We start from the raw sequence: 26,126 nt of genomic DNA on the forward strand, positions 1-26,126 counted from the left end.
TTCCAAGAAAAACCGGCTCAAAGTATCGTCAATATTGACTCCCGTTGCCAGCAGTTCCCATTCGAGATCACTGGTGATGCTGACTAAATCTATATCTTGACGCTGAAGTTACAGCAGATGGACTCAACCAGCGCAAACAGTTCAGAAAGTATGATAGAGCAGACGATAAAAACTCCCTTGGTGATGGCTGCTAGCGCGGGATTACCCGAGCGGTCTTTTGCGCTGCAGTCACGGACTGTGCTGCTGATCCCGGCGGACGTTCGAGTCCTCCCTCGGGCATGAGTGTGTGTGTTTGTCCTTAGGATAATTTAAGTAGTGTATAAGCTCAGGGACTGATGACCTTAGCAGTTAAGTACCATAAGATTTCACACACATTTGAACATTTTTTTGATGGCTGCTAACATGGCGTCGTTGGACGTGGGGCTTGTTGTCAAATTCTTGAATATTCCCCAGAACAGAAACAACACAACCATATACAGGGTGTTCAAAAAAGTGTCGAATACTTTGAGAGGTGGCAGTCCTCATCGGAACAAGAAAAAGAAACCCAATAAACTTGGGTCTGGAAATGTATACCTTCAGAGATAAGTCCAATAAACATGGATCCTGAAATGCGTAATTTCTGCGGTAAACACGTGTTTCGAGGAGGTGTTCAACGTGGTGTCCATTCATGACAATGCACTCCTCTACCCTCTGGCGTAAGGAATGACGCACTCTTTGAAGACGCGACCCTGTAGTGTCCGCACACCGTTGATTGGCGTGGTGTAGACCAATTCGTTCACGTGTCCCCATAACCATACGTCCAGAGGATTGAGGTCTGAAGAAGGAGCAGGCCAAGGTGTGGGGCCCCTACGGCCAGTCCAGCAGTCCTCAAATATCTGCCTCAGATATCCGCGGATATTGTGATGAAAGTGTGCTGGTGCGCCATCATGCATCAACCACATTTGTATTCGTTATTGCAATGGCACAGCCTCCAGAAAGGTAGGCAATATATCAGTGAGAAATAATACGCTCCAGTTACGTTTGTGGTATCACGTGTAGCCCTATTAATCTATCGACAAGTAGGCCTGCCCATACATTGTATGAGAATCAGTGTTGATGGCATCTTTCCTGAATTGCTAGGGCATTTTCATCTGTCCATACATGCTGGCTATGGAAATTCAGAATACCATCTCTTGTGAATCCTACCTCATCGTCAAATAAAATCGTGGATGTGAGCAGTGGATCCGCGGCACACTTCTACAACAGCCATTGACAGAACTGCTGTCTGGCATGATGATTCTACGGCCTTAGGGCCTGAACTTTCTGCAGATGATACGGATATAGCAATTGTTCATGAAACAACCTACAGGTAAGGGAGTGAGACACGCCTTCTGCTGCTGATAATCGACGCACAGTGCTCCCATGGGTTTCTTCCACCAAACATAGCACACGTTCCTCCATGTGAGGAGTGCGGACTGTCAGTCTTCCGAGGTGGAAGGGTACTTGTGTCCTTCAGATGCTGTAAAGGTCTGCCGAACAGCTTACCAGACGTCACTCTGCACTGTGGATATTTTTGAGCGTAGTGGGCACAGGCTCGCAGCTACGTCCACTTGCTAAACCATTGCGGAATATCATATCCGCCATTTCACTTGTCGAGCAGTAGGCTTCCGTTGCTAGCATGTGGTGTAAGAGGAAAAATGTAAGAGTACTACATCATTAGTACGTATAAATAGCGCAATAACAGTAAACACACAAGTTAATCCGCGTTTGTAAGAAGGTAAAACGATATGATACGTACCCATGGTTGAAAGTACTGTACCATAAGGCACACTAACACGACGATAACTAACGTAACCCACAACACGACTCGAACCACACAACTGACTGCAGACCGCCTAATGTTAGGTAGGATACTGTAAGACATCATAATACCCTGCCGACACATTTGACGGAGAGCCAGTGCAACGACTGTGCTAATATCCACAATCAATAGCCGCGTAGCCTTCCCCATAAACACGTGTTTATCTCGGGAAGTATGCCTTTCCGGACCTAAGTTTAATGGACTTATTTTTCTTGTTTTGATGAGTACTACAACCTCTCAAAGTATTCGACAGTTTTTTTCAAGTATTGTGCGCTGTGTAGACTCTCTGTCCATCTAGTGAGTGTGGTACGTCTCAAACTCCTGCCTCGAACGTCGGTTAATGATTCAAGGGGATCATTTAACATTTGCCTACGCTTTGGTGGCCCAAAGAAATTACGTACTATTTGCAGTGTTCCTAGTGAATTGCTGGCATTTGTAATGTTGCATGAGTCGGTGACTAAACAAATTGAAGTTATGATCTGCACACTGAGAATATACAACTGAAGTGTAGTCCTGTTGTATGAGTACATGAGCCCCAGGGGCTTTTGCCGACATGGACGCAGCACCGTCATAGCCTTGTCCTCGTAAAAATGACACATCGAGACCAAATTTTACCAAGTTTTCAATTATAGATCGGGTTACTCCTTCACCAGTTACATGAAACATTAGGACTGGGGCACTAATCTATTTGTCGTGTTTACCAATTCCTTCCAAGTTTGCTCGTAGGTTTATGTCACCTTTCGTTCGATGTTTTAGAATATGGTAAAAGTTACCCATGTTCTTGTCGTCTTGTTTCTCAACTTCAATAGGACCGAAATTCCCTTGTCCCCTTAATGTAATCTCCTGATGTCCACAGAAAATCACCGCCTAGATGATACGGACTATGCGTTTTGTAGTTTTTTTCCACCTCTACCACCAAGCCTTAGTCCAGGTGACGTTTTGTATTTTTTGTCTCGTTCATCATCGTGTGGAGAAGATTGTCGCCACCGATTACACTAGCCTCATGGTAAGCGTTGATCGTATGGATGTTGAAATATTCGAGAGCATGCTTCCACTTCGAGAACTTGGAGGTTGCCAGGGCTCCAACATTTCGATGATTACCTTTACCCGAACTTGTCTTGTTAGCGAAAATCGCACAGCAATTACAGAAAGAGCTCTTTGAAAGAGTACGCTAACCAAAAATATGTCTCCATCCAACTTAGTTTGAACTTACGATATTGGGTACTCTGCAAAGCCGGCCGGAGTGGCCGATCGGTTCTAGGCGCTACAGTCAGGAACCGCGCGACCGCTACGGTCGCAGGTTCGAATCCTGCCTCGGGCATGGATATGTGTGATGTCCTTAAGTTAGTTAGGCTTAAGTAGTTCTAAGTTCTAGGGGACTAATGACCTCAGGTTAAGTCCCATAGTGCTCAGAGCCGTTTGAACCACTCTGCAAAGTGAGGAGAAGTTTGTAAGCTGCATCGGGTACAAAAAGCTTTTGGAAATAATGTAGCTTCACGTGGTCATCAACTTTTTCGTTATTTGACAGAAAGCAGTCACTTACAGCACGGTGGTGGATTGTCGGAGCTTGTGTCAATAAAAGACGTTGATTTGGTTCAGGACCCGACAAAGGTGGTTTTGAATTAGCAATAATGCTTCCATTGTTTGAAAACAGCAGCAGCGGCACCTGTTGAGGATCATCCATTTTTCCGGTCTGACAGGACACAGTTTCTTGTTTTGGAGAAGTAGTTGAAAATGGTTCCATTTTTGGTTTTGGGATGTATTTTCTTAGCTCTCAAAATCAAGATGTTATTATACTAGCTTCAATAAAACTGGCTTTCGCAACAATGTAGTATCAACAATTTAACAAACGGTAAAGCAGAGAATCGTTAGGAAACAAACTAGATCATTCAACAACTTAACAAACGGTAAAGCAGAGAAGGAAGGAAACGAACTAGATCATCTCCTGGTCAGCGCATTCTACGACTGTGTGGCCATCACCTCTGTAATGTGCACTGTTTCTGTATTCACTAACGTTCATTTACGGCTACTGTAATGTACTGAGACTGAGCTCGTAAAACTCTACATTTAATTCAGCATTGATGGTAAACTGATACATGTTACTAAAAGAAAGCAGAAAACATGTAATGTTCCTATGTAATGGAGCATGTTATTGAAATAAATAAGCTTTAATGCTTAAAGACACTATTTACTCTTAAACAATCACAATGAACACTCACGTCAGTTTCCAGAGAGTTTTCGCGGAGTCTATCGGAAGCAGTATGCCGATGGCAGTTAGTAACAGCATACAACCCCGTTCTTGACATACTGAAGCAAAGACGATTTTAGCTCTTGTTTTCTGCCCATAGTATTACGATATTGTGTGCAGGTCTGAAAGAAGAACATGTGTATAATTTCACATTGCTGGGGAGGGGGGAGGCCATAAGCCCAAAAGTCGCACCCCCCCTCCCCCCCTCCTTCCACAAATACGGCAGTGCCGGTTTGACCCTTTGAAGATACGCAGCTTTATGTACAACTGTGATCAATGGCCTTTTGCGAGGCACCCAAATCCAAATGCCCACTTCGTAATCTTCGCTCGTAAACTGGTTCATTCGGACCAGCATTCACTGACAGAAATTCCTGTCGGGTTTGGAACCGATTGACGAGGAGTGACACTCATTGTACGCCCTTTACTTTTTACGCCAACTTGCAGGGCTGTGTGTGATACAACACTGCGTATACACTTTGGATAGTCTGATACATCAGGAAATGGGGCTGTTTCATTCACGGTGTGATCATGGACTCGTCCAAATCCGACAGGTGCTCTCTGCCTTTCTGTTTCGCTCTTCACGTCTACCTATCTTACTGCGCTGATTGCATACAACTTACTGGTAGACACACGCCACTTCACACGACCACCTGCTGCCAGTTCTACAGCTTCCACAATGCTTCATAGCGACGAGTGAGCTCTTTTAACGACGGTGACTAAAGCATATCTGGTAACCGTATTAACAACATCTTGAGTTCGGAATGAAATTTCCACTCTGCAGCAGAGTGTGCACTGATATGAAACTTCCAAGCAGATTAAAACTGTCTGTCGGACCAAGACTCGAAGTCGGAACCTTTGTCTTTTGTGGGCAAGTGTAACGTTGTTGCTTTAATTTGTTATGAAATAGGTGCTGATAGACAATAAAAGCGGGTTAAAAGCTGTGAGCTGTCTGGGGAAGTTAACCTTGCATTACTGAGCAACTGTTTCACCAGGTATCCAGTCTAGCTTACCCAATTTCAACCAGACAAACATTAATAATAATCTTTTAATAGTCATACGACAACCGGTGATATATATATATATATATATATATATATATATATATATATATATATATATATATATATATATATATATAACAGAGAATTTAAATAAAAAGAAATAAATCAGTTTATATTTGTAAATTTATTTTAACATTGATCATTGAAATTTCAGCATATTAAACTTGATTCATAACTAAAATGGTGCCTTATTTAGGATTGTGAAAATGTGAGTTTGTAATCTTACGGAAGACATCAAATATGGAGCCAAGATTGGGAGACTGCATACAACACTGCATTCATAAAATAACACACGAAGAACGTTGAAACATATGCAAGAGGAAATTAATCACAACCAACCGATTCAATTTTCACCCAAAGTAGTTACGTTCGTAGCGCAATCCTGTCAGTCATGAAATTACCACACACTGGTATACTAATTTCATACTAACTCTCTGTGAAATCTTCCCGAAAAGAATAGCTGAGGGCTACTTTGATGATTACACCACACGCTACACGTGGTCAACTTGGTTTACACAAAGAGCGTAACTCCACAATAATTTTGATGATTAAAATAAATTACATCGAAATGCAATTTACAAAAGAAAGACCTCGAACTGGTTACTATCGTCTTACCATTAACCTGATGGGTCAAACAATTGTATAAGCGCGTGGTACTGGTCTCACAAAGTACACCCCACGTGGGTTGAACATAAAGAAAAGTTGCAATATTGAAAAATATTGTCAAGACGAGACGTTATAATCTCACGCACATTCCCATTTAAGATTGATGATCTTAGTTAGAGTTACTGATCAACACGTGGTTCTACTTCACTAATAAAGTAGTGACAAAGCAACTACTGGAAGATATTCTGAACTGTACACTCGAATCACACTGCATTGCAATTTAAGATAACATTAGATATTTTAGAGCTAAACCTGAAATAAAGGTGATTAAATTTTCAGTTAGGCTGAACTTAAGAAATCCATTGTCCTACGGACTTAGCAGACACGCGCTTAGCCGGAGATCTTACCACTTCAGACGCTCGCAGCGGACAGACTGCCGTGGTCCCTTCCTGAGGGTGGCTCACAAATACAAACGGAAGTGGCCAGAGAGGCAGCTTCCTATACCAACATGACAAGGGACGGACAGGACCATACTATAGAAACCTCTCTGCTTTTAGAAAGCGTAGCTACCTGTTCCGACGTTGGTCCTACTGTTCTCTTACAGACAGGCTTGTCTGCTACCCTCAAGCATGCAACTAAAAATACATTTGCTCATTCATCCGCTCACACAGAAGGGAAGGGGGATGACAATATCTTATCATATACAGTATATAAAAGAAAGCGGATGTAGGTTCCGTATGAGACTGTGTGACATGAATTACATATAAACTGTGTTTTAAAGTGTAGTAGTGTGACAGATCGTTCTTGTTTATGTGTAAAAGTAACACGTTCCACTACTCAGTCTCCTCCCAGATAGTCAGAAACGCCACAGTAAATTTAGAAGAGGAATTTATGCCGTAAATGACAACAGATTTAAGAAATTAACATGAAAGGAATCCAACAGAGACTTTTCACAAGTGCTCTGGAAGGTAGGAGAAGTTTGGAAGGTAACAGATTAGTTACTTGCGAAAATAAAGCTGTGAGGATGGGCCGTGAGTCGTGCTTGGGTAACTCAGCTAGTAGAGCACTTGCCCGCGAAAGGCAAAGGTCCCTAGTTCGAGTTTCGGTCTCGCACACAGTTTTAATCTGCCAAGAAGTTCCAACAGTATGGTTAATCTAGTGGTGAGAGGTTGAGATTTGATTCACTAATTTACAATATGCCGACATTTCTTTTCATGCCCATCACGAACAAGCACTGGACCATCATTGGAAGTGATTACAGACCAAGTACAGTTACGTGTATGTTATTTCATCTCTTCACTCACATTGTCAACTATCTTTGATACAGACACAAAGGAATTAAACACTTTAGCTGCCGATGGGCACTGATTTATATCACTGGGCAAGTTGAAAATTTGTGCCGGGCTTGGATTAGAACCCAGGTCTCCCACTTACTAGGCAGATGTGCTGACCACTACGCCATCGAGACAGACCGGTCATCACAACCGTAGAGACTTCCCTAGCATACCTCCTGTTAACCCAAATTCTCAGCTTATGCCACACATCACATGTCCGAAAGAACAGACACCATGTACATATAATTAAGGCGAAGATGGCGAATGATCCCTTCAGTGCAGATGCATACCAAGCTCGAACTCTTACGGGAGTCACGAGATGCCGTTATTAATGAGGCTAATGAGCAGGTGCACTACATCTACATGACTACTCTGCAATTCACATTAAAGTGCTTGGCAGAGGGTTCGTCGAACCACAATCATACTATCTCTCTACGATTCCACTCCCGAACAGCGCGCGGGAAAAACCAACACCTAAACCTTTCTGTTCGAGCTCTGATTTCTCTTATTTTATTTTGATGATCATTCCTACCTATGTAGGTTGGGCTCAACAAAATATTTTCGCATTCGGAAGAGAAAGTTGGTGACTGAAATTTCGTAAATAGATCTCGCCGCGATGAAAAACGTCTTTGCTGTAATGACTTCCATCCCAATTCGCGTATCATATCTGCCACACTCTCTCCCCTACTACGTGATAATACAAAACGAGCTGCCCTTTTTTGCACCCTTTCGATATCCTCCGTCAATCCCACCTGGTAAGGATCCCACACCGCGCAGCAATATTCTAACAGAGGACGAACGAGTGTAGTGTAAGCTGTCTCTTTAGTGGACTTGTTGCATCTTCTAAGTGTCCTGCCAATGAAACGCAACCTCTGGCTCGCCTTCCCCACAATATTATCTATGTGGTCTTTCCAACTGAAGTTGTTCGTAATTTTAACACCCAGGTACTTAGTTGAATTGACAGCCTTGAGAATTGTACTATTTATCGAGTAATCGAATTCCAACGGATTTCTTTTGGAACTCATGTGGATCACCTCACACTTTTCGTTATTTAGCGTCAACTGCCACCTGCCACACCATACAGCAATCTTTTCTAAATCGCTTTGCAACTGATACTGGTCTTCGGATGTCCTTACTAGACGGTAAATTACAGCATCATCTGCGAACAACCTACGAGAACTGCTCAGATTATCACCCAGGTCATTTATATAGATCAGGAACAGCAGAGCTCCCAGGACGCTTCCCTGGGGAACACCTGATATCACTTCAGTTTTACTCGATGATTTGCCGTCTATTACTACGAACTGCGACCTTCCTGACAGGAAATCACGAATCCAGTCGCACAACTGAGACGATACCCCATAGGCCCGCAGCTTGATTAGAACTCGCTTGTGAGGAACGGTGTCAAAAGCTTTCCGGAAATCTAGAAATACGGAATCAACTTGAGATCCCCTGTCGATAGCGGCCATTACTTCGTGCGAATAAAGAGCTAGCTGCGTTGCACAAGAACGATGTTTTCTGAAACCATGCTGATTACGTATCAATAGATCGTTCCCTTCGAGGTGATTCATAATGTTTGAATACAGTATATGCTCCAAAACCCTACTGCAAACCGACGTCAATGATATAGGTCTGTAGTTAGATGGATTACTCCCACTACCCTTCTTAAACACTGGTGCGACCTGCGCAATTTTCCAATCTGCAGTACAGATCTATCGGTGAGCGAGCGGTTGTATATGAGTGCTAAGTAGGGAGCTATTGTATCAGCGTAATCTGAAAGGAACCTAATCGGTATACAATCTGGACCTGAAGACTTGCCGGTATCAAGCGATTTGAGTTGCTTCGCAACCCCTAAGGTATCTACTTCTAAGAAACTCATGCTAGCAGCTGTTCGTGTTTCAAATTCTGGAATATTCCATTCATCTTCCCTGGTGAAGGAATTTCGGAAAACTGCGTTCAATAACTCCGCTTTAGCGGCACAGTCTTCGGTAACAGTACCATCGGCACTGCGCAGCGAAGGTATTGACTGCGTCTTGCCGCTTGTGTACTTTACATACGACCAGAATTTCTTAGGATTTTCTACCAAATTTCGAGACAATGTTTCGTTGTGGAACCTATTAAAGGCATCTCGTATTGAAGTCCGTGCCAAATTTCGCACGTCTGTAAATTTTAGCCAATCTTCGCGATTTCGCGTTCTTCTGAACTTCGCATGCTTTTTCCGTTGCCTCTGCAACAGAGTTCGGACCTGTTTTGTGTACCACGGGGTATCAGTTCCATCAGTTCCAGCTATATCGGTAGTGTGTGGCATAAGATAAGAATTTGGGTCTGACGGGAGACATCCTAAAATAGTACATGCAGTTATGGTTACACTGTGTCCAGATGCCATAGTGTGCAGTCAGCACGTCTGCCTAGTAAGCAGCAGACTCGGGTTCGAATACCTGTCTAGCATAAAGTTTCAACTTGCCCCATTGTTTCAGATAAAAGCTGTTGGTGGCAAAGAGGGTCTCGCTTTGCTACTAACGGTCGTGACCTTGAACGTGATTTTCAAGATGATTTGGAAGTTAAAGAGATTTAAAAAAAAATAAAAACCGTAATATTTGATACAAGATTTGAAAAGAGCGGTAAGTTTTACGTTGAAAATGATACATTATCCACGGTCATGGATAGTTCACTGAAGGTCAAATAAACATGTTTGTAGTTTTAATAGGGATTACTTTTGAACAGATGAGGGACATAGCAATATGCAGTGTTAAATAAAAACTGTAAGGGGCATCCCGAGGAATGAGAGGCGAGGGGACTCATTCAACGACTTCCAAATCAATAGTCTACGTTTGTTCTGTTTCGCAAGTGCCACAATAGCATTTGTAAGCTGTAATGTATTATTTTGCCAATAAAAACTGTAATTAAACTTAAAGTTCATATCTCTGTCTTCTCTTCCGAAATCCGACGTCACAAACAGGAGTTTCCATGAAAAAGAAACTCAATCTTCGAATGACCTTCGGTAATTACCCTTAAAACCGTCGTTATTGATAATGGCATGTGACCCCTTATCACCATTCCGATATGCATATAACATTGTATTTTGCTGTATCCCTCCTCTTTTCCGACTAAATCCCTACTAGAACTAAAAACGATTTGCCTATTTGACCATGACTGAACCTTGCCATGACCTTGAATAATGTAACATTTTATACGTAAAATTTGTGGCTCATTTTAAATCTTAAATTAAATATTTGGGTTCCCATTTTAAAAAATCGCTTTAACCTCCAAAACACCATGAAAATCACGTCTAAGGTCGTGGCCATTAGAAACAACGCATGACCCACTTTGTCACACACATTTTGCTGCATCTCATCTCCATCCCGATTTATTTCTTACTGAATTTCAAAATGGTCCACCCTGTATAACTCTGACATACTCGCACAGTCGAGGCAGCTAATTTGCTGTGTTGGCGAGGAACTCACAGTGCCGGGTGGTCTGCGTCCCCTGGAGCCCTACGGAGGCCCAGCACAGCCTCGGCGATGACCTCCGCGGCGAAGTCGCTGGCCAGGCGGTGCGCGTCGGCGACGGTGGCGCCGCTACGGGAAGAGCTGGAAGCGAGCCGGCGGCCGAGGCGCTCCGCTGCCGGCTGCAGCGTCTGCAACTCGAAGAAGTCGTCGTCATTGCCTGAACTGTCTTTAGGACGTGAACAACCCTAAGCTATCCAATCCCCCCTCCCCCCATGAACCATGGACCTTGACGTTGGTGGGGAGACTTGCGTGCCTCAGCGATACAGATGGCCGTACTGTAGGTGCAACCACATCGGAGGGGTATCTGTTGAGAGGCCAGACAAACGTGTGGTTCCTGAAGAGGGGCAGCAGCCTTTTCAGTAGTTGCAGGGGCAACAGTCTGGATGATTGACTGATCTGGCCTTGTAACACTAACCAAAATGGTCTTGCTGAAAGCAAGGGGACTCTACAGCTGTAATTTTTACCTAGGGCATGCAGCTTTAATGTATGATTAAATGATGATGGCGTCCTCTTGGGTAAAATATTCCGGAGATAAAATAGTCCCCCATTCGGATCTCCGGGCGGGGACTACTCAAGAGGACGTCGTTATCAGGAGAAAGAAAACTGGCGTTCTACGGATCGGAGCGTGGAATGTCAGATCCCTTAATCGGGTAGGTATATTAGAAAATTTAAAAAGGGAAATGGATAGGTTGAAGTTAGATATATTGGGAATTAGTGAAGTTCGGTGGCAGGAGAAACAAGACTTTTGGTCAGGCGAATACAGGGTTATAAATACAAAATCAAATAGGGGTAATGCAGGAGTAGGTTTAATAATGAATGAAAAAATAGGAGTGCGGGTAAGCTACTACAAACAGCATAGTGAACGCATTATTGTGGCCAAGATAGACACGAAGCCCACGCCTACTACAGTAGTACAAGCTTATATGCCAACTAGCTCTGCAGATGATGAAGAAATTGAAGAAATGTGTGATGAAATAAAAGAAATTATTCAGGTAGTGAAGGGAGACGAAAATTTAATAGTCATGGGTGACTGGAATTCGACAGTACGAAAAGGGAGAGAAGGAATCATAGTAGGTGAATGTGGATTGAGGCTAAGAAATGAAAGAGGAAGCCGTCTTTTAGAATTTGCACAGAGCATAACTTAATCATAGCTAACACTTGGTTCAAGAATCATAAAAGAAGGTTGTATACATGGAAGAATCCTGGAGATACTAAAAGGTATCAGATTATATCATGGTGAGACAGAGATTTAGAAACCAGGTTTTAAATTGTAGGACATTTCCAGGGGCAGATGTGGACTCTGACCACAATCTATTGGTTATGACCTGTAGATTAAAACTGAAGAAACTGCAAAAATGTGGGAATTTAAGGAGATGGGACGTGGATAATCTGACTAAACCAGAGGTTGTACAGAGTTTGAGGGAGAGCATAAGGGAACAATTTACAGGAATGGGGGAAAGAAATACAGTAGAAGAAGAATGGGTAGCTCTGAGGGATGAAGTAGTGAAGGCAGCAGACGATCAAGTAGGTAAAAAGACGAGGGCTAGTAGAAATCCTTGGGTAACAGAAGAAATATTGAATTTAATTGATGAAAGGAGAAAATATAAAAATGTAGTAAATGAAGTAGGCAAAAAGGAATACAAACGCCTCAAAAATGAAATCGACAGGAAGTGCAAAATGGCTAAGCAGGCATGGCTAGAGGACAAATGTAAAGATGTGGAGGCTTGTCTCACTAGGGGTAAGATAGATACAGCCTACAGGAAAATTAAAGAGACCTTTGGAGAAAAGAGAGCCACTTGTATGAATATCAAGAGCTCAGATGGAAACCCAGTTCTAAGCAAAGAGGGGAAAACAGAAAGGTGGAAGGAGTATATAGTCTATACAAGGGCGATGTACTTGAGGACAATATTATGGAAATGGAAGAGGATGTAGATGAAGATGAAATGGGAGATAAGACACTGCGTGAAGAGTTTGACAGAGCACTGAAAGACCTGAGTCGAAACAAGGCCCCAGGAGTAGACAACATTCCATTAGAACTATTGACAGCCTTGGGAGAGCCAGTCCTGACAAAACTCTACCATCTGGTGAGCAAGATGTACGAGACAGGCGAAATACCCTCAGACTTCAAGAAGAATATAATAATTCCAATCCCAAAGAAAGCAGGTGTTGACAGATGTGAAAATTACCGAACTATCAGTTTAATAAGTCACAGCTGCAAAATACTGACACGAATTCTTTACAGACGAATGGAAAAACTGGTAGAAGCCGATCTCGGGGAAGATCAGTTTGGATTCCGTAGAAATGTTGGAACACGTGAGGCAATACTGACCCTACGACTTAGAAGAAAGATTAAGGAAAGGCAAACCTACATTTCTAGCATTTGTAGACTTAGAGAAAGCTTTTGACAATGTTGACTGGAATACTCTCTTTCAAATTCTAAAGGTGGCAGGGGTAAAATACAGGGAGCGAAAGGCTATTTACAATTTGTACAGAAACCAGATGGCAGTTATAAGAGTCGAGGGGCATGAAAGGGAAGCAGTGGTTGGGAAAGGAGTGAGACAGGGTTGTAGCCTCTCCCCGATGTTATTCAATCTGTATATTGAGCAAGCAGTAAAGGAAACGAAAGAAAAATTCGGAGTAGGTATTAAAATCCATGGAGAAGAAATAAAAACTTTAAGGTTCACCGATGACATTGTAATTGTGTCAGAGACAGCAAAGGACTTGGAAGGGCAGTTGAACGGAATTGATAGTGTCTTGAAGGGAGGATATAAGATGAACATCAACAAAAGCAAAACGAGGATAATGGAATGTAGTCGAATTAAGTCGGATGATGCTGAGGGAATTAGATTAGGAAATGAGAGTCTTAAAGTAGTAAAGGAGTTTTGCTATTTGAGGAGCAAAATAACTGATGACGGTCGAAGTAGAGAGGATATAAAATGTAGACAGGCAATGGCAAGGAAAGCGTTTCTGAAGAAGAGAAATTTGTTAACATCGAGTATAGATTTAAGTCGTTTCTGAAAGGTATGGAGTGTAGCCATGTATGGAAGTGAAACATGGACAATAAATGGTTCGGACAAGAAGAGAATAGAAGCTTTCGAAATGTGGTGCTACAGAGGAATGCTGAATATTAGGTGGGTAGATCACGTAACTAATGAGGAGGTATTGAATAGGATTGGGGAGAAGAGAAGTTTGTGGCACAACTTGACTACAAGAAGGGATCGGTTGGTAGGACATCTGTTGAGACATCAAGGGATCACAAATTTGGCATTGGAGGGTAGCGTGGAGGGTAAAAATCGTAGAGGGAGACCAAGAGATTAATACACTAAGCAGATTCAGAAGGATGTAGGTTGCAGTAGGTACTGGGAGATGAAGGAGCTTGCACAGGATAGATTGGCATGGAGAGCAGCATCAAACCAGTCTCAGGACTGAAAACCACAAGAACAACAACATCCAATCCCTCATTTAATCAGCTGATGGTATAAAAATTTTAAAAAATGCCTAATAGCTTAAATCAAACTTCTGAATCTCCGTAGATCGAGAGTGGGCAATTATTTTGTTTCGGGGTTCACTTTGTAGAAGCGGAGATGGCATTCATTAGCTAACTTCGCATTTCTGTAAAAGGAGAAATTGTATCATAAAAATCAATAAATGTAAATCAAATAGAATTGTGGCACTTTGATTAAGTTTATTATTTCTTGTGGTAATTTCATACCATCTTTAGCTACAGGTACTTTTTTTAAAAAAAATCACGTCTGAGACTGCTTGTTGAGATGCTCGTCGCAGACTGTAAAAGAGCATTACTTTCACACCTACTGTTCAGGGAAAATATGCACGGTGTTCGGAAATTCCAGTTACAAACTTATAGGACTTGTAGAGGGGAGGGATTACATAATATTGTAGCTATGAACTCATGTTCGGAAACGCACCGTGTCCGTCCTATTACCGTTTGAAAACAGAGTAATCATGGTGGGGGGAGAGGTAATTATGTCGGATCAGCTGACGTCATTTGACGCCTACCCTACCTCTCGGACATCGTTCGAGCCTCAGTCACGTGTCTGCGGTGTCAGAGCAACATGGTAGAGTATACGTTTGCAGAATACACCGACTTGATCCTTCTAAATGGCGAAACTCACGGTAATGGACGAGGTGCTCGCCGCCTTTATCGAGATCGTTTTCCACATCGTCCGACTGCACCGCATACCCTTTTCGCCATCATCACGCAGCGCCTTCGAGAACGGGTACCCTCACCGTCAGCAGACGTCACTGTGACGCTCCAAGGAGACGCCCAAATGGGAAGAGGCCGTTCTGCATCACGTGACAGAGAACCCGTCAACGAGTACACGGGCAGTTCCCTTGGCTGTTAATGAGTGGAATTATAAAACAAGTCATGTACTGAGTCACGCCTAGTCAATTACTAATAAAAGTGGTCGCGTTACCAACATGGTTTCAAATGGTTCTAGCACGGAAACGGTACGTTCCCGAGCATGTGTTCCCATTCAAAATATTATCTACTCACTCCCCTCTACAAGACATAGAAGTCTGTTGCGGAAATTTCGGAATACGCTGTATATGGACCTTAATATAGTGAATATTTTCAAAGCAAATTTTTGTCAGACATAGGAATTTTTCAGCAGACGAAGATTTGGAAAAGACGACTACCGTTGCAACATTAAACACTTCTTCCACAGCATGGTCTGACTAAATGTCAAAAATTCAAGTTTCAGGTCCTCAGGTGCTGTGTCAATACCAGCAATGATCGGATGTGAGGGCAAATTGAACTGAGGCTCACTTTTCTCAGAGTCCCAAATTCTTCTTGTAACTTCGACCTCCAAACACTGCAGATAATCCTTAATCTTAAGAGAAACACTCCCAGGCGGATTCTCTTTTCGTAGGAAAAGTAAATGACAAAAATTGCCTTCACCTGTTTACCTTGCAAATATACCTAGTTTTGATTTGAGTACTGCTACATGTCTCCTTTCGCACCAGTGTCACATTCTGTTCCTTCTGTTTCTCAAATACATTAGCTGAGAACAACATCTCATATCTCGACTCGTCACATCCTATTATTGTAACATAATCATATCTCCTTTGTGTCCAGAAATAAGAGGATTTCATTCTGCAATACCCAAACTCTTTTTAGCACTTTGCCAAAGCTGAACCACGTCACATTGTTGTGGTGAATTACCTCTTCATACTCTGACTATACAAGAAAAGATTTGACCTTTCTATGATGGAGTGCCCTTCCTCTTGTTATTTTCACCATAGCAACAATATTGTCTGCCACTTGCTTTAAGTCCATTACACCTCTACAAAGGCTCTTCTGTTAGAAAATGCAAAGAAAAAGACTCGATATCACTCTCTGTGTCTTACACATGTAACTTGTTTTTGGAAAGCTTAACTATGACAAAATTATTCCCAACGAAAGCTCTGGTCCCATCTGTTGTAATGATTGCCCTTTTGTCCCAGGACAAGCCACTTTTCTCCACGAATATCACAGCGCGTTCAAGCAAGTCTTGACCATCGGTTGTACCTTTCGTTGATTCCAGGCCAAGTAATTCCTGTATGATGACGAAATTTTCATTAATTCCACTGATAAAGGTAAGTAACTGCGCAGTGTATTCGTGATCTGCGTACTCATCTATTGTCAAAGAAAATCAAACTAACTCTCGCAGCCTCCAGCTGTTGTGTAAGTTCCTCTGTCCGTCACTAAGTCAATGCGCTTCGTTTTAGTCCTTCTTAACAATGAAATGCTTTCAAATCTGCTTCTAACATCAGGACATAATATACTTGCACACTTTAGCATACAGTACTTAATAAACTCGGCATCCGAAAAGGCTTGGTGTATTTAGCAAGTTATACGTTAACACAAAACTTGCTTCTGTAGTGCTATTTTTAAGTGATGATTGCTTTGTAAATAATGTTTCTTGCGTTTTCGCACACTCCACAGCTTTAATTTTGCGTTCGTCATTCGAAAGTTTGCAGCCAAATTCGCTTTCTCCTTCGTAATTGTACTTCTTAAATAAGACTATCGGTACATGACACAACAAACACAGTTTTATTTTCTGTATTGATAATGAAATAAGTGTTCTCCATTTGTCACTGAACTCATGATATTCATAATGATTTTACAGCTTTTTCGGGGAGTTCATTCTTTCGCTAAAGATGAAAATTTATAGATTTACTTTTGTTGTTGTTGTGGTCTTCAGTCCTGAGACTGGTTTGATGCAGCTCTCCATGCTACTCTATCCTGTGCAAGCTTCTTCATCTCCCAGTACCTACTGCAACCTACATCCTTCTGAATCTGCTTAGTGTATTGATCTCTTGGTCTCCCTCTACGATTTTTACCCTCCACGCTGCCCTCCAATGCTAAACTTGTGATCCCTTGATATCTCAAAACACGTCCTACCAACCGATCCCTACTTCTAGTCAAGTTGTGCCACAAACTTCTCTTCTCTCCAATCCTATTCAATACCTCCTCATTAGTTACGTGATCTACCCACCTTATCTTCAGCATTCTTCTGTAGCACCACATTTCGAAAGCTTCTATTCTCTTCTTGTCCAAACTGGTTATCGTCCACGTTTCATTTCCATACCTGGCTACACTCCATACAAATACTTTCAGAAACGACTTCCAGACACTTAAATCTACACTAGATGTTAACAAATTTCTCTTCTTCAGAAACGATTTCCTTGGCATTGCCAGTCTTCATTTTATATCCTCTCTACTTCGACCATCATCAGTTATTTTACTCCCTAAATAGCACAACTCCTTTACTACTTTAAGTGTCTCATTTCCTAATCTAATCCCCTCAGCATCACCCGATTTAATTTGAGTACATTCCATTATCCTCGTTTTGCTTTTGTTGATGTTCATCTTATATCCTCCTTTCAAGACACTGTCCATTCCGTTCAACTGCTCTTCCAAGTCCTTTGCTGTCTCTGACACAATTACAATGTCATCGGCGAACCTCAAAGTTTTTACTTCTTCTCCATGAATTTTAATACCTACTCCGAATTTTTCTTTTGTTTCCTTTACTGCTTGCTCAATATACAGATTGAATAACATCGGGGAGACGCTACAACCCTGTCTCACTCCTTTCCCAACCACTGCTTCCCTTTCATGCCCCTCGACTCTTATAACTGACATCTGGTTTCTGTACAAATTGTAAATAGCCTTTCGCTCCTTGTATTTTACCCCTGCCACCTTCAGAATTTGAAAGAGAGTATTCCAGTCAACATTGTCAAAAGCTTTCTCTAAGTCTACAAATGGTAGAAACGTAGGTTTGCCTTTTCTTAATCTTTCTTCTAAGATAAGTCGTAAGGTTAGTATTGCCTCACGTGTTCCAACATTTCTACGGAATCCAAACTGATCTTCCCCGAGGTCCGCTTCTACCAGTTTTTCCATTCGTCTGTAAAGAATTCGCGTTAGTATTTTGCAGCTGTGACTTATTAAACTGATAGTTCGGTAATTTTCACATCTGTCAACACCTGCTTTCTTTGGGTTGGTTGGTTAGTTGGTTTGGGGAAGGAGACCAGACTGCGTGGTCATCGGTCTCATCGGATTAGGGAAGGATGGGGAAGGAAGTCGGCCGTGCCCTTTCAGAGGAACCATCCCGGCATTTGCCTGGACTGATTTAGGGAAATCACGGAAAACCTAAATCAGGATGGCCGGACGCGGGATTGAACCGTCGTCCTCCCGAATGCGAGTCCAGTGTCTAACCACTGCGCCACCTCGCTCGGTGCTTTCTTTGGGATTGGAATTATTATATTCTTCTTGAAGTCTGTGGGTATTTCGCCTGTCTCTTACATCTTGCTCACCAGATAGTAGAGTTTTGTCATGACTGGCTCTCCCAAGGCCATCAGTAGTTCTAATGGAATGTTGTCTACTCCCGGGGCCTTGTTTCGACTCAGGTCTTTCAGTGCTCTGTCAAACTCTTCACACAGTATCTTATCTCCCATTTCATCTTCATCTACATCCTCTTCCATTTCCATAATATTGTCCTCAAGTACATCGCCCTTGCATACTCTATATACTCCTTCCACCTTTCTGCCTTCCCTTCTTTGCTTAGAACTGGGTTGCCATCTGAGCTCTTGATATTCATACAAGTGGTTCTCTTCTCTCCAAAGGGCTCTTTAATTTTCCTGTAGGCAGTATCTATCTTACCCCTAGTGAGACAAGCCTCCACATCCTTACATTTGTCCTCTAGCCATCCCTGCTTAGCCATTTTGCACTTACTGTCGATCTCATTTTTGAGACGTTTGTATTCCTTTTTGCCTGCTTCATTTACTGCATTTTTATATTTTCTCCTTTCATCAATTAAATTCAATATTTCTTCTGTTACCCAAGGATTTCTATTAGCCCTCGTCTTTTTACCTACTTGATCCTCTGCTGCCTTCACTACTTCATCCCTCAGAGCTACCCATTCTTCTTCTACTGTATTTCTTTCCCCCATTCCTGTCAGGTGTTCCCTTATGCTCTCCCTGAAACTCTGTACAACCTCTGGTTCTTTCAGTTTATCCAGGTCCCATTTCCTTAAATTCCCACCTTTTTGCAGTTTCTTCAGTTTCAATCTGCAGTTCATAACCAATAGATTATGGTCAGAATCTACATCTGCCCCTGGAAATGTCTTACAATTTAAAACCTGGTTCCTAAATCTCTGTCTTACCATTATATAATCTATCTGATACCTTTTAGTATATCCAGGATTCTTCCAGGTATACAACCTTCTTTTATGATTCTTGAACCAAGTGTTAGCTATGATTAAGTTATGCTCTGTGCAAAATTCTAAAAGGCGGCTTCCTCTTTCATTTCTTCCCCCCAATCCCTATTCACCTACTATGTTTCCTTCTCTCCCTTTTCCTACTGACGAATTCCAGTCACCCATGACTATTAAATTTTCGTCTCCCTTCACTACCTGAATAATTTCTTTTATCTCGTCATACATTTCATCAATTTCTTCTTCATCTGCGGAGCTAGTTGGCATATAAATTTGTACTACTGTAGTAGGCATGGGCTTTGTGTCTATCATGGCCACAATAATGCGTTCACTATGCTGTTTGTAGTAGCTAACCCGCATTCCTATTTTTTTATTCATTATTAAACGTACTCCTGCATTACCCCTATTTGATTTTGTATTTATAACCCTGTAATCACCTGACCAAAAGTCTTGTTCCTCCTGCCACCGAACTTCACTAATTCCCACTATATCTAACTTTAACCTATCCATTTCCCTTTTTAAATTTTCTAACCTACCTGCCCGATTAAGGGATCTGACCATTCCACGCTCCGATCCGTAGAATGCCAGTTTTCTTTCTCCTGATAACGACGTCCTCTTGAGTAGTCCCCGCCCGGAGATCCGAATGGGGGACTATTTTACCTCCGGAATATTTTACCCAAGAGGACGCCATCATCATTTAATCATACATTAAAGCTGCATGCCCTCGGGAAAAATTACGGCTGTAGTTTCCCCTTGCTTTCAGCCGTTCGCAGTACCAGCACAGCAAGGCCGTTTTGGTTAATGTTACAAGGCCAAATCAGTCAATCATCCAGACTGTTGCCCCTGCAACTACTGAAAAGGCTGCTGCCCCTCTTCAGGAACCACATGTTTGTCTGGCCTCTCAACAGATACCCCTCCGTTGTGGTTGCACCTACGGTACGGCCATATGTATCGCTGAGACACGCAAGCCTCCCCACCAACGGCAAGGTCCATGGTTCATGGGGGAAGGATTTACTTTTACACAGACAAAATAGAAGTAAACCATATAAACCAGGAAAGTACTGCGCATCGTGCTATTTGAGATAAACGAAGTTTGCACTCGGCGTTGTGGTTGTCGGGAACTACCGTAAATCGGAAATGCCTGAGTGTCAGCTTGGTTTTAACGAATAGAATCTACACTGCGCTATTTTATTGAAGCGGCCGTCCTAGTGGAAATCTCCGTCGCGCATGAGGAGGAAATCTCGGTTCGAGGCGGATTCTTCCGACCGTTTGGGCTGTTCACACTAACACCCTTAGCGAGCCGCTTGTGGCACATGGGTAGCTATTTGCCCACCGCTGCTGTAGACTTGTGTCAGGAAAATAACCAAAAAGACGAGAGTCCACCGAACTACAAACGTATTCGTAGTTTATTATCACTTGATGCTGCTCGTTGTTTGTCCATTAATCTTGAATTGAATTAACGCAAATAAATTGCCAGTAATTCCCTGGATTTCTGAGTTTCCGATACCCTTACCACATAACACTACCACAATACCCCAACTACATCACCCTCGCTGTACCATCTTCTTCGAACTGAATCACTCTCACTGCGTCTCTCCTCGCTCCATCATCCTCACTGCATCATCCTCACTGCACCACCAGCAGTGTACCACGCTTACTGCATCTTCCTCACTACACCACCATCACTGCACCACTATCACTAGGGTACTTCACTCTCACTGCACCACTCTCACTGCACCACTTTCACTGCACCACCCTCACTGCATGTCCCTCACTGCACCACCCTCATTGCACCTTCTTCGCTGCAGCACCATCACTGCTTCTCCCTCATTGCATCTATCTCAGTGCACCACCCTCGCTGCAACACCCTCTTTGCATCTGTCTCACTGCACCAATCTCGCTGCATCTTCCTCATTGCACTACCGTCATGCATCTCCCCCACTGCCCCACTCTCACTGTATCATCCTCGCTGCACCACCCTCACTGCGTCTGCCTCATTGTATCACCTTTACTCGATCCCCCATACAACATCACCCACACTGCACCACCTTCACTGCATCTCCCTCACTACATCACCCTCACTGCATCTCTGTCACTGCACCACCTTGCTGTACCACTGACACTGCACCACCCTCACTTCACGTCCATGACTGAACCATCCTCACTGCATCTCTTCCACTGTGCCACTCTCTCTGCACCAAACTAATTCCATGTACTGTTGAGAAAAATTCAAGGTGTTTGAAAAATATTCACCCAATTACAAAAGACTACCACTTGGCTCAAATGGCTCTGAGCACAATGGGACTTAACATCTATGGTCATCAGTCCCCTAGAACTCAGAACTACTTAAACCTAACTAACCTAAGGACAGCACACAACACCCAGTCATCAAAAGACTACCACTTGCTCATGAGTGAAGATAGGAACTTAGGTAAATCGTAACTTATGAACTGAAGTTATTAACCGAAGTGTCAGCTATATGTTGTTGGTAGGAGTAATAGCAATTCTGTGTACCATAGGTCATGTGATGATTAATTACACTATTTTTCTTACATCTACAGATCCACAGATGATACAATGCAACCAAAGCTGGTCATAGCACTGGAAAATATGCAATCTACACAAAGTAAAATATGTTCTTCAACAATTGTTGGCAGATTTCCTCTGATGAAGACGATATGTCCCTTTTTGCAGAATGTTATTAAATAAGTGGCATCCTCCTAGTCCAAACAAGACAAAAATTTTAGGAAGGTTTTGTATTTAGCATTTTCATACAGACTTGACGACAATGAGGATCTTATTGTTGACGTGTGAAGGAAACGTAAACACCACTCATGGAACAGGCATTAGGCCTGCTCCGATTGCCCGACTGCTGACTGCAAGGCAGTGTGAGGAGCGATCTGTGATCGTGGGACACGTGATCAACGCGTCGCCAATCCCTCCAGCCGTTATTCCCTGCAGACGAATCCTGATGGCGCCGCTGTTTCTTTATTTAAGCAGCTCCTTATTTTGCCTCACGAGGCTGACTGGACACGAACCGATCCAGACCCCCCCCCCCCCCCCCCCCCATCTCAGAAAAATGGGAAGAAATACTGGGAATAGAACCTGGGTCCTTCCATACCAAAAGCAGTGACGGTACTATTTGGCCAAGGAGACGATCTTATTTACAGTGATCTATCAAAAAAGTATCAGTAACTGAGAAACGATACTACGAAAAACAGTGCAACTTTTTCCGTCATACTCGGTCGTATATGCTTTAAGCGAGCATCCATTCCTCATGGTGATAAACTTATCTTTTCACAACCGAATGGTGAGGTAAAACTCCAAGGCTTATTGGAACATAACTCATTATTTACAGAAGAATGGAATAGTGATGAAAGACGACATCGAGGAAGATGAGTTTGCACTTTGGAGAAATATAGGGCCACACAATGCAACACTGTTCCTTATTATTCTATTAGAAGATACGTGTACTACGTGTGTAGATATAGAGCAGTTTTCTTGCAGTACTAGCTGGAACAGAGTCTTTGAAATTCTGAAGGATAGTACTTGCAACTCTAGCAGTCTTACTGCCAATGTGGCATAATAGCTAGCACATCTGCCTAATAAGCAGGAGACCAGAGTTCAAATGCTAGCATTCCCTCAAAGCTTAATTCATTGCTTTGGCCTACATGTTTACCATAGATAAAGGTGAGAGTCAGTATGTCTCAGAAACAAAAATTGTATATGTTTAACATATCACTTGCACCTGAGCTACAGATAGAATTAACCTCATTTCACTCATTGCCAAGGTGCTATTTGTATATTGGAGAGCCTAGGCAATACTCATGAGAGTTTAGAAAAAAAAAATGGCTCTGAGCACTATGGGACTTAACATCTATGGTCATCAGTCCCCTAGAACTTAGAACTACTTAAACCTAACTAACCTAAGGACATCACACAACACCCAGCCAACACGAGGCAGAGAAAATCCCTGACCCCGCCGGGAATCGAACCCGGGAAGAGTTTAGAAAAGAAACAGCAACGGTATGAGGGATGAGTTGGAATTTGTATCGAGGAGGGAGACATACTATAGTATTTCAGGGAGGTATGGTAGCTGCAGTGAGAGAGTGGTGTAATGGCTAGCGCATTTGCTTCTTAAGCAGGAGACCCAGGTTGGAATACCGGCGCTGGTAGGACATTAAATTTATTGCTCCAGCCTACATCATCATCGTAGCTAAAGGTGAGTATCAATATGCCTCAGGAACATGAGCAGCATGTAATTAAAACTTTAAGGTTTGCCGATTACATTGCCATTCTGTCAGAGACGGCGACAGACTTGAAAGATCAGTTGGAGTGTCATGAAGAGAGGTTAAAACCAGTAAAAGAACATCAATTAGATATAGTCAAACAGTCAGTGGTAAACTAATTAGAAAATTGGACGATAAAACTATTAGATGATGGTCGAAGTAGGGAAGATATGAATTACTGACTAGCAAAAGAATGAAAAGCGTTTTCGAAGAAGTTAATTTTGTTAACACTGAATTAAAATTTAAATGTTACGAAGTCATAAAGGAAGGTATTTGTCTGGAATGTAGCCTTGTATGGAAGTGAGATGTGTTCAGTAATCAATTCAGACAAGAAAATAATAGAAACTTTTGAAATGTGCTGTTACAGGAGAATTCTGAGAATCAGATGGGCAGATGAGATAACACATGAAATGATACTGAATCAGACTGAAGTGGAAATAGGTTTTGCGACAAACTAATTAAAAGAGGGAATCCGTTGACGGAGACATTGTGGAGCAAGGAGTAATCAGTTTGATAATGGAAGGAAATGTGCAGTGTAAGAACTGTGGAGTGAGAACAAAGCTTTAATACAGTAAGCTGGCTCAAATCGTTGTCAGTTGCAGTCTTTACGCAGAGAGAAACTGGGTTGCACAGGATTCTGCCCTACATTTATGGGTTTTACTATACTTCATACCTTGGTTGTCTTTTTACATTTTCTGTTCTTATGATACATGCAGATACCATCTCATGTAAGGACGCACTAACTACCACAGCATTTACATTCGGTTTCTGTTAATAACAGAAGAGGACTCTAGCCTTCTCTCTTACGCTTAGATATAATGCATTATGGGTCTACACTTTATCGACTGATGAATTAGCACATCTTATCATTAGTGACGTTTCCGATGCTTTCGCCTAGTTATACACTTCTTTCGTAAGACTGATTCATTTTAGTGCAATGTATGTAAATATAATGTATTACAGACACTAATCCATTGCTTTTGCTTTTGTTAAGTATTTGCCACTTTGCTTATTATATGATGCTTAAACAAAGAAGTGGTGTAAAGTAATGCCTCCAAATACTTTTTTCTGTCTCCGTATCGGTTAACGCATTACATGTAACGCATAATACTCGGTCGACTTTCCCGCTTCGCTGACTCAACTTGGAACCCTCTCCCATTAGAGAGGTCCCAATAGTAACATGTAACATGGCGGTGTGTAACGAAACTACGTCAGTGCGCGAGAAACAGCACGCAGTAATCGGGTTTCTAGCCGCATAAAAAGTGCGTCGAACTGAAACACACAGAAGCTGTGTACGGTGATGCTGCTGGACTATGCACGAGTGCTGCGACATGTGCAACAATCCGATTCTTTGGGTTCTCTGTCATCGATCAACGTCTGATTTTCATCTGTTCCCAAAACTTAAGGAAACACTTCGAGGACTTACTTTGATAGCGATGAAGCGGCGCAAGTAGAGGTGAGGTCATGGTTCCGTCAACAAAGTCAAACATTCTTCAGCGATAGTATCAACAAAGTGGTCTCTCGTAGGGAGAAATGTGTTCGTCGCCAGGGTGGCTATATAAAAAAATAAATATCTGGGCATAAAGATTAAAGATGTTGAATTTTGGAGGCATTATTTTTGAACACACACTCGGAGAAACTGGTATTGTCATACTTCAACAGGATTAATGTATTATCAATGTTGAGCATAGTTAAAGATAGTTCTATTTAGTGCATTATGTACAGATATGAAACACACACTCGGAGAAACTGGTATTGTCATACTTCAACAGAATTAATGTATTATCAGTGTTGAGCATAGTTAAAGATAGTTCTATTTAGTGCATTATGTACAGATATGAAACATGTGTTTATTGTATTCACAAAGACCCGAAGATTGTGCCAAAATCGATACCAAATATTGCAAGGTCTTGAAATATAGCTGAAGGATTCATTCACATTCCAAAAAAAACGTAAGTACTGCTGGCATGCCCCGGCTTATCTGAGCATGGATATACGAAGAGAGAATATAGCATAGTCTGTCTATAAACTGAAGAGTGAGTAGCGCTTATGGCGTGGGAAGCAGCTGGGAGAAGGCTACAGGTGCTGCACTAGAAGCACTCAGCACTCCGTCTTGAGGCCACAAGTGGCCCATCGGGACCATCCGACCGCCGTGTCTTCCTCAGCTGAGGATGCGGATAGGAGGGGCGTGTGGTCAGCACACCGCTCTCCCCGTCGTTATGATGGTTTTCTTTGACCGGAGCCGCTACTATACGGTCGAGTAGCTCCTCAGGTGGCATCACGAGGCTGAGTGCACCCCGAAAAACGGCAACAGCTCGTGGCGGCTCGGATGGTGACCCATCCAAGTGCCAGCCACGCCCGACAGCGCTTAACGTCGATGATCTGACGGGAACCGGTGGATCCACTGCGGCAAGGCCGTTGCCTGCACAAGAAGGCTAAGGATCAATTTCACATCTAGCAGTGCAGTATGCAGTGAATTACGTAGGTTCTCTTGATGTATGCTTCTTGCACTGTTCAAAACA

The 26,126-nt window shown here is 42.5% G+C and overlaps 1 protein-coding gene and 1 pseudogene across 1 annotated transcript in view; both read right to left on the reverse strand.

Moving 5' to 3' along the window:
• LOC126263586 (probable cytochrome P450 6d5) overlaps nucleotides 1-26,126 on the reverse strand; it is a 158,429-nt gene that overhangs the window by 36,448 nt on the left and 95,855 nt on the right. Inside the window, exon 4 of the mRNA XM_049960679.1 lies at nucleotides 10,554-10,726. Coding sequence (XP_049816636.1) covers nucleotides 10,554-10,726 — 173 coding nt within the window. The remainder of the gene's footprint in view (nucleotides 1-10,553; nucleotides 10,727-26,126) is intronic.
• On the reverse strand, nucleotides 25,910-26,027 carry LOC126264096 (5S ribosomal RNA; annotated as a pseudogene).

Source organism: Schistocerca nitens, chromosome 6, assembly GCF_023898315.1.
Source record: "Schistocerca nitens isolate TAMUIC-IGC-003100 chromosome 6, iqSchNite1.1, whole genome shotgun sequence".
In the NCBI taxonomy this organism is placed as follows: Eukaryota; Metazoa; Arthropoda; class Insecta; order Orthoptera; family Acrididae; genus Schistocerca; species Schistocerca nitens.